At 56.8% G+C, this 9,582-nt stretch overlaps 1 protein-coding gene across 1 annotated transcript; it reads left to right on the top strand.

The window, feature by feature from the left end:
* Positions 1-202: 202 nt before the first annotated feature.
* On the top strand, positions 203-9,366 carry LOC123254882 (apoptosis-inducing factor 3-like; the record flags this gene model as incomplete). The annotated part of the gene is made up of 8 exons (XM_044683785.1): positions 203-522; positions 1,071-1,180; positions 1,747-1,856; positions 2,402-2,446; positions 4,113-4,209; positions 4,552-4,664; positions 5,508-5,594; positions 9,275-9,366. Coding segments are annotated over exons 1-8 (974 nt in total), but the record flags the coding sequence as incomplete, so codon positions are not given.
* Between the last annotated feature and the right edge of the window lie 216 nt (positions 9,367-9,582).

The raw sequence follows: 9,582 nt of genomic DNA, 5'->3' as shown, positions 1-9,582 counted from the left end.
TTGCTCCTGTCCTCCTTTTAAAGGGCCCCGGGAAGGAGAGTGGGCAGGCCTGAGCCCTCCTGGGTGACTCTTGTCTGTGCCCCCCAAGGGCCCAGGGCTGGAGCTCCAATGCGCTGCGAGGTGCCTTCCCTTCTTCCTGGTGCTCCCTCCCCACTGGCCCTGCCTGCTCGCGGGCGGGCGCCCTCTTTGTGGTTGTGTGCCGATGGCGAGCTTCAGGGGCGAGCCCCAGGGGTGCCCCCGCCTGGCCCCCGGGCCTTGGAGGGGTGGTCGGGGGACCCGGCCTCACGAGCCTTTTGTGGCTTCCCCAGTGGAGCTCAAGATCGAAGTGGTGCTCCCTGAGAAGGACCGAGCCAAGGAGGACGCATCTCCCAACGGCCAGGCCAGCCCTCTGGCCTACAAAGCCAACGGCCGGGCCCGGCACTACCACCCAGAAGAGCGGCCGTCCACCCTGCACCCCTACCCCAGCCCTCACGACCGAGTGGAGGCCGCCGTGTGCCACGTCAAAGACTTGGAGAATGGCCAGTAGGTTCTTGGTGGGCTCTCCTGGGCTCCAGGGAAGGACGGGGCTCCTTGTGGAGGTGGGGCCTCGGGGCCTTTGCTCTACTTCAGTCTGTCTGTCTGGGAAGCCCCATCTGGCCTCTGCAGCGGAGACCCTTCTGCCCTCCCCCAAGGCAGGCCTGGCCCCCCTGGGAGAGCTGCTCTTCCCCCTTCCCCCTTCATCACTTCCAGCTCTGGCTCTCTGGGCCAACCACATCAAGCCCAGCCTTTCTTCCTCCGATGATCCTTTCGATCCTGGAGGGTGGCCTGCTGTGCCCTGAGCCTTCCCTTCTCCAGGCTCAGCCTGCCGGGTACCCCTGATGCCCCTCTGGGCCTCCAGGCCGTCCCCCTGCCGGCACCTCTCTGCTGCGCCTCGGGCCTGGATCCCTCGGAGACTGGGGCTCCCACTCCTCCTGGGGCCTCTGTTGTGACTTCTCTGAGAGTCGGAGGCTCCGAGTGGGCGCGACAATCAGGCGAGCCAGCGGCTGCCGAGAGCCCCAACGGGAGGGGCTGAGACTCCTTTCCTTCCTCAGGATGCGTGAGGTAGAGCTGGGCTGGGGCAAGGCCCTCCTGGTGAAGGAGAATGGCGAGTTCCACGCCTTGGGTCACAAGTGTCCCCACTACGGCGCCCCCCTGGTGAAAGGTGGGTCAGCACCCCGGGTCCTTCTTTGGGGAGCGGCTGCTTCTGGGGATGGCGGCTTGGGAAGGAGAGAGCTGGGTGTGGGGAGGCAGAGTGGGAGGAGCGGCCCCAAGAGCACGGGAAGCTTCTGCTTCCCCAGAGGCAGGGCTGAACCCGTTTTCTCCCATGAGTTGCAGGGGATCTGGGGGGTTGTGGGGCTGGGAAGGGTGGGTGGAACAGTGGGAGAAGCCATGGGTCAGTCAGGGTATCTCCAAGGGCCATAAGGAGGGAGACAGGCCCTGGAAGCCTGGAGAGGAATGTGGGGGAGTGTTGGGGAGACTGGCTCGAGGAAGGCTCTGGGGATCTGTGGCCCCCACATCTGACTGGCCCCTGGAGCCACAGAGAGAGCCATATCACTTCCCTTCTCCCTGGGACTCGGGCGGCTGTGGAAAGGCTGCCGTCTGTGCCCAAGTCCCTGGGAAGGAGGCCCGGCTGCTGCGGGGTCTTCTGAGGGGACCCTCCGTCCCCACAGAGCCTGCCTTGTCCAGAGGCTCCGGGCCAGGCCTTTAGGACTGACTCTCTTGTCCCAGGGGTCCTCTCCAGAGGGAGGGTTCGGTGCCCCTGGCATGGTGCCTGTTTCAACATTGCCACCGGAGACATCGAGGACTTCCCGGGCCTAGACAGCCTCCCCAAGTTCCAGGTGAGATCAGACGCCCTTGGAAGAGGAAGGAGGCCCATTGCGGGGAGAAGGGAAGCTCATGGGGGACAAGGGTGGCTCATGGGAAAGATGGGAGGCTCATTGGGGGGAAGGGAGGCTCATGAGTGAGAAGGGAGGCTCATGGGGGAGAAGGGAGGCTCATGGGAAAGATGGGAGGCCTATAGTGAGAAGGCCCCTGTGGGGCGTGGGGGCAGGATGGATCATGAGAGGTCAGAGAGGCCCAGGGGGAGATGGGAGGCCCAGAGTTGGGGGGGGGAAGTCCATGGAGAAGATGACAGAGGAGAGGCCCAAACCCCCAAAGTGGGCTTAGGAGGCTCCTCCAGCTACGGCGGAACCAGAGTGAAGCTGGAACCTGGGCCGAGGCCTCCTGGCACTCGCTGAGCTCCCCTTCGGGAGCCAGGCCTGAGGGAAGCCTCCGGCCGGGCTCTCTGCCCAGGGAGGGGCCGGCTGCCTTGGGCCCCCCTTGGGCTGGGTCCGGGGCCCGGGCTGTGGGGGACCCATCTTTCTCTCTGCTCTCACTGACCCAGGTGAAGATCGAGAAGGAGAAGGTCTACATCCGAGCCAGCAAACAGGTGAGCTGGGGCGGCTGGGCCCTGCGGCCGGCGGGCTCGAGGCCGGGGACCTCCCTCGGCAGTCTGCACGGTGGGGAGACGGAGTCGTGCCATCATCCCAGCCGCCGAGCTTCCTGACGAGCGAGGACGATGGGCCGAAGAGTCCCTGCTCTTGTGCCCAGGCCTGCCACGGCTATGCTCAGCAGCCCCGGGGCCCGGGAGGGCCGTTGTTGTGCCCATTTTACAGATGAGGGCGCGGAGGCTCGGAGAGGCGAGAGCCTCCCGTCTCAGCCAGATTTCCAGCCGAAGGCTTCCCGGTTCTAAGTCTAGGCCTTCCCTAGAGCAGGCAGGAAAGTCGGGTCCCAGAGCCGGGGTCTCTCCACTTCTTTGTGGCTGTGGCAAGGTCTCGGAGGGAGCCCCGGCCTCGGCTTCCCCGGCCTCAAAAAGCCCCTTCTCGTGGCTCTGGGCCGGCCCTGTCTCCTCCCGGCCTCTGCTCACTGCCCCGAAAACGCAGGACTTGGACCGGATGATTTCTCAGGCCAGGGCCGTGCTCGGACACCATCCCCCTCCCATTTTACAGCGGAGGAAACCGAGGCACAGTGGGTTACTTCCGCAGGAAGCCCTTAGTTGGTTGTTTGACTCGCCCTCCTCTTCTCTGGGTCTGTCGGACCGTCTGCCTTGATGCTCCGCCTCTCAGCAACGGCCCCTTTTCTCCGCTGTCCATGTCAGGCCTGTGGGTCTGCCCTCTGGGGAGACCCACGGACCATTGACCAGGCGAGGCGTCTCTGGTGGTCAGTGGGCTACGAGGCGTCAGAGGCCCCGGGTTCGAGTCCCACCTTGGACACCTACTAGTCAGGGGCAAGTCCATTTGGGTGTCTTTACTGCATCCTCGGAGCTCCAAACGAGAGAGCGTGTTAGAGCCGGGCCCCTGGGAGGGGTAAAGGGGGTGCCAGCCCATCCCCCACAGAGGGAGCCCCCAGGCTGCCTGGGAGGAGGCCAGGATAGAAGGCTCTGCAGCAGCCTCCCTGAGCCAGGGGCGCCCCCAGGCGAGGCCACCCACCCTCTGCAGGGCTGCAGAGTGGAGCCTGGGCTGGGCTCGGGAGAAAAGGCTGCCCAAACGCTATCTGTGTGCCATGGAGCGCTCCCCGCCCTCCCCGGGGCCTCGGTTTCCTCCTCTGAAAAATGAGAAGGCAGCCTCGGAGGGCGGCACCTGTGCCCAGCGCCACCTGTGCCCGGTGCCATCTCCTCCCGCCAGGGTGAAGGGAAGCCTGGAGGAGCCGAGCTGCGGGAGGCGGCGGCCCTTGCTTCCTGGCTCTCACCCTGGACCCTTCTCTGCCCCTCCAGAGCCGTTCTTGGCCTCCTTATGAAAGGGCCCGACTGGATCTGAGCCTGGCCCAGGAACCCTTTCAGGAGGGGCTTCTGGGAAGGGGAGGGCCGTCTCTTGTCCATCTTTCCTTCTGGCTGTGTCTGGGGTATCCTCAGGGAGCCGGGCTCGGCCTCCGTCCCGCCGCCTGAAGCTCTCTGTCTCCCTCCGTGGGGGCACCTCAGGGGTTCATAAGCTCCGGATGGAGTCGCCTCATCCCTGGGAGCTCGTGGGGAGCCTCGGCCGGCTCCCCAGGGCCCTTCCTGCGGCTCTGGGGTGTGCTAGGCCCGAGGGATCCCCCTTGACCCTTGGCTCCCCCCGCAGGCCCTGCAGACTCAGCGGAGGACCAAGGTGATGGCCAAGTGCATCTCGGTCAGTAATTACCACATGGGGAGCACCAACATCCTGATCGTGGGTGCTGGTGAGCGGCTGCAGGGCTCCGGGGTGCAGGCGGGGCCCTGGGGGAGGCTGGGGAGAAAACCTCAGGCCCATCTTCGAGTTTCTTTGCCCAGAGCCTGGTGCCTGCTGGCCCAGAGGGACGATGCCCCCCAAAGTAAACCCCTGGCACCCCTGCAAGGGGCAGCTTTGGCCTCCAGCCTAGCTTGGGCCCAGAGCAGCGCTTCCCTCTTCAGCCAGCCCGTCCCTCAGCCCTCATAGGTCTCTGCAATTCCCGGGCCTGGCTCCTCCCTTCCCGGGCCATGGAGCCCTCTGGGGGTGCCCAGAGGAGAAGTTTAGTCCTTCAAGGCCCGTCTCCTCATGGCAGGGGCAGCCGGCTTGGTGTGTGCAGAGACTCTGCGGCAGGAGGGCTTCTCCGACAGGATTGTGATGTGCACGATGGACAGACACCTCCCTTATGACAGGCCCAAGCTCAGCAAGGTGGGCCTCGCCTCCCCTCCCCTCCCGGGGTCCTGGGCATGAGCATGGGGGGAGAGGAAGCGCCTCAAGGGTCCCCACTTTCAGAAGATCCCAATACCCGGGAGGCTACCCAAGAAGCCAGGAAGGCCTCCTTAGGGCCCTGGAGGCCTGAAATCGAGTCATACCTCACAGCAATGGCTGGCATTTCCACTGCTCTCTTGACACTGGCAGAGCACTTATAGGGCACTAAGAACAGCGGGCATTTAGAAGGACTTTAGAAACATCATCTCATCGATCTTATTATTATCCCCATTTTAAGGATGAGGAAACTGAGGCCTTAGAGCAGCCAAGTGGCACAGTGCCTAGAGCTCCAGGCCTGGAGTCAGGAAGACCTGAGTTCAAATCTGGCTTTAGACACTTACTAGCTGGGTGACACTGGGCAAGTCACTTCACTGTGTTGGCCTCAGTTTCCTCCTCTGTCAAACAAGCTGGAGAGGGAAATGGCAAAGCTCTTCAGTGTGTCTGTTCACGGTCCCTGTTGTTATTATTATTATTATTGTTATCTGTTGGGCAGGGAAGGGGAAGGGGCGATAGCTAGCAGGGGTGACAGCGGTGGCCCCAGAACCCCAGATCCCCGTTGGACAGAGCCTAGCCATTCTGTTGCTCGGGGCAGGTTTTCCTGGCTCTGGGGCTCTGGTGCTCTTGACCCCGCTTAGGCATTGAGAGTCCAGCTGGTGTTTGTGATCCTGGACAAGGATGAGGCTGGAGTATGGCCAGAGAAGGGGAAGTGGTCAGAGCACAGGCGGCCTTTTGGGGTTTGGACCCCAGAGCTCAGGGAGGAGCCTAACACTCTCCTCTTTGCAGTCCCTGGACTCCCAGCCAGAGCAGATCGCCCTGCGACCCAAGGAGTTCTTCTTGACTTACGACATCGAAGTCCTGACGGAGACCCAGGTGAGCCTGTGAATTTGGGGATGAAATCAGAAGGCCGGTGCCTGTCCTGTCCGACCCTGCCAGCTTGTAGAAAAGGGAATCAATTTGCCCAAGATTTAGCTCACCACCGAAGGTGTGCCACGCAGGTGTGAGGACAGGGGCCCCGGCGGTGGGCAAGGATTGAGCTGAGCCAGCAGTGGAGAAGGGAGAAGGGCTGGCCCGAAGCACCAGGACATGGAAGGGGCTCCTCGAAGCTCTTCTGTGGTGGTGCGCTGGATGCTGTTTGAGGGGCGAGATCAAGGCAAGAAAAGACGGGGTGGCGTAGGGAGATTCCCAGAGAGCAATGGTGCGGTCCCCATGTCCAAAGGTTCTTGATGTTCTTACTTCTGCAGCCTGTTCTTCCCCATTGGTTAGACAGGTCTAAAATGGTGCCTCCTTTCATCACACTTTTCTCTGAGGCACAAAAAGATTCTTACAGTGAGACAGGAGTCTCTCAGCTACTCCATTTTTCAAAGAATCTCCTCTATCAAATGTCCAGAGAATCATTCTCTGCCCAGCAGGGTGCACATATCCCAGCTTTGTGATATTTTTCAAGAATCTATCTTCCATGGCCTCCACCTGGCCAGGCGGTCTGTATGTCTTTCCACCATGAATCCCTTCTGTTGTTTCCTCCTTTGATCTTCACTTCTGATACTTTCCATACAAGAGTATGTCTTCTCCCTCCCTTCACCACTCCATTTACCGAACCTGCTCCTTTGGAAAGAGTGATAACTTTTCAGGATTGTAGTTCCACCATAAGCCATAGTGTAAGAGATATTTAAGAGGTCCTGCTTACCTCTCATCCAACCCACTTGATTTCCCTGATATCTCCGCAGTGTACAAAGGACTTTCCTTCCAACAACTTTCTTTGCTGGGGAGTACAAGTACCATCAGACTCATTTTGCTAGAGAGGAGAAGGGTCCTGCCTGAGCTCAAACAGCTTGCAAATGGCAGAAATAAGGATCGAAACCAGAAAAGTTCATCAGACGTTTGTCTGGAAATGGGGTCAAGCTATAAATCTGACCTCTCAAAGGCTGGCTGCTTTGGCTGGCTATCTCCATGGAGTCATATATCCTGGACAAAAATCCACCCTTGGGGATTCCAGGAATTGCTTGCTATTGGGTCTGAGTGATCGAATTGCCTCTGAGGATGAGAGTTCCTAAAAGCCAGCCTGAGACAAGCAAGGAGGCCCTGGGGAGGAAGGGCAATTACTTTGTACACAGAGAAAGGACTCGGAGCAATTTATTTTTTTTAAATCCATTTGCATGCCCCTGGGAGACCCCAAAGAGCAGATCCTACCGGAGAGACCCACATTTCCCTCTGTGACAAAGTACCTGCCTGTCACACTGGTATTTCCATGATGTGATGACCTTCCTCTAGTGGCCAAACATGGCAGAGGTTAGTGCTGCTGCCTCAGGTGGGAGTTTGGAACAGACTAGAGTGTGGCTGGTTCTCATCAAGAGCCTCTTCCTCTCCAAGACCTACAGACATGCAGCCATGTGCCACCCCAAGAGAAATCCACCCCTCTAGGGACACAAGGGACACATGGATCCCTCTACCATGGTCTGTTCTCTCAGGGACGCAGATGAGGACAGGGGCAGGCTATTGGGACTCATGCTAGGAGAGGGCCAAATTTCTAGGAATCATAACTCTGAGAAGTGAGGCGAGAGCTTGTCAGCAGCTAAGTTTTCCTTCCTCTCCTTCTGGAGAAGGTAGGTGGTAAGGAGACAGATGTGTGGCGAGTTGGGGGAAGACGTATGGCTTTCAGACTTTGGATCACAATTCCCCTTTCTCTGGCTGCCCTCAATGCCCAAGAAATAAAATATTTATCATCCTAGAACTTAGGGTTGGAAGGGACCTCAGAGACCACCTGGTCCAACCCACAGAGAGGATTCCTAGAGCATCAGGGCAAGGGACATAATAGATTCCTAGGCTGACAGAGCTGGGAGGGACCCCAGAAATCATTTTATAGAGGAGAAAACCAATCTGATGTGTCAGATGCCAGAATCAAGACCCAAAGACCTCTCGGTAAGCCAGAGTAATAGGCCAAACTGAGGAAGAGGACAATTAGTCATGATAAATGTAAACTCTACATTTTGGGCTCAAACAGTCATCTTCACAAATGGACCTTTCTATGACACTTGATAGTTTATGGGTAGCCCTTCTCTCCTTTGGTCCTCTTCTGACCATTTGGTGTATTTCTTTCTTTCTTTTTTTTTTTAACCCTTACCTTCCATTTTAAAATCAATACCGTGTATTGGTTCCAAGGCAGAAGAGTGGTAAGGGCTAGGCAATGGGGGTCAAGTGACTTGCCCAGGGTCACACAGCTGGGAAGTGTCTGAGGCCATTTGGTGTATTTCTTTTTTTTTTTTTTAACCCATACCTTCCATTTTAAAATCAATACCGTATATTGGTTCCAAGGCAGAAGAGTGGTAAGGGTGGGCAATGGGGGTCAAGTGACTTGCCCAGGGTCACACAGATGGGAAATGTCTGAGACCATTTGGTGTATTTCTAATCTTAATCCTACTGTTGTGAGGCAATCGGGGTGGTTTTTACCATCTGCATTATAGAGATGAGAGAACTGAATGTCAGAGAAAAACTTCTCTGAAAGGACTTGCCTACGATTACACGGCTAGCAAATGGCAGGGTTGAGATTCCAGCCCAGTTTTCTACCATGAAGTCTGTCACTGGAGTATGGGATCTTGAGAAGGAAATCTGGAACCATGGATAGAACTATAGAGGTAGAGAGGCTTGAATTTGCATCTTGCCTCAGATATTTGCGTTAGTGTATTCCTTAATCTCTTAGCATCTCATCTGAGAAATGGGCACAATGATCTCACCTTCTTCAAGGTAGGATCCAATGAGATAACCTCTGTAAAGTGTTTTACAAACTTTAAAGGGCTATGAGAATGCTAGTTATCATGATGATGATGATTTTCCCCCTCCTCCTCCTCCTCTTCCTCCTCTTCCTCCTCCTCCTCCTTCTCCTTCTCCTCCTCCTTCTCCTCCTCCTATGGGGCTTCTTTTTTTTCTGGAGCAAGTTGGACTAGAATTTCTCTGAGATTCTTTCCAATTCTGGATTCTTCTTCCTTATGACCAGCCCAGGACCTTCCACATAGAAGGCACTTAACAAACAGCAGTGGATGTCGAATTTGTTCATTTCTTTATAAACACAGGGACCTCCGAGCTGGCATTTCTCAGTTCTGATCCCAGATGTGACCGTGGTTACCAGGTGCAGAGCTCAGTGGTTTATGTACAGCTGATTTCACGACCAACCGAATTTCAGCCCCTGAGACGAGGCCCTGATGGCCTTGTCCTAGTTTCAGCTTTGTTTGCTCTCAGATCCAAGCCTCCCTGGCAGTGGATAACAAAATGCTGTTGTCCCTACTTTCCTGGTGATGAAACAGAGCCAAGAAGAAAAGAGATTCCTAGGGACGATGCCTTGTGATAGAGCTTGCTAAGATGGGTTGAGGCAGGCTGAGTCAGTGGAAACAACACCAGTTCCTGAGAATCAAAGGACCTGGGTTCAAATCCCACCTTATCCCGTGTGTCACCTTGGGTCCTCTGTTTCACCACCCACCCTCACCCCTGCTGGACATCCTGAGCTATGTTATTTGCCACTCTGGTTCTTTCTTAATTCTTCCTTATTTTAATGATTCCAGGTTGTCACAGTGGACGTGAAGAACAAGAAAGCAATATTCAAGGATGGCTTTAAGATGGAGTACAATAAGTTGCTCTTGGCCCCAGGAAACACGTGAGTGGCCCTGGGGGGAGGATGAGAACAACTCTGGGTTCTCACTAGACCTCTCAGGTCTGCCAATCACTTTTCCTGGTCAGTCAACAAGCTTTCATTAAGTGCCAGGCATCATGCTATGTGCCAAGGCTTAAGAAAGGCCAAAACTTAGTCTCTGCCTTCAAGAAGCTCTTCTTGCAGGGTAGCGTGTAACCACTGGCTTCCATTTGGCAGAGT

Source organism: Gracilinanus agilis, unplaced genomic scaffold (assembly GCF_016433145.1).
Source record: "Gracilinanus agilis isolate LMUSP501 unplaced genomic scaffold, AgileGrace unplaced_scaffold34799, whole genome shotgun sequence".
NCBI lineage: Eukaryota > Metazoa > Chordata > Mammalia > Didelphimorphia > Didelphidae > Gracilinanus > Gracilinanus agilis.
The sequence above is the reverse complement of the archived record's forward strand: the minus strand, read 5'-3'. Positions and strand labels throughout refer to the sequence as shown.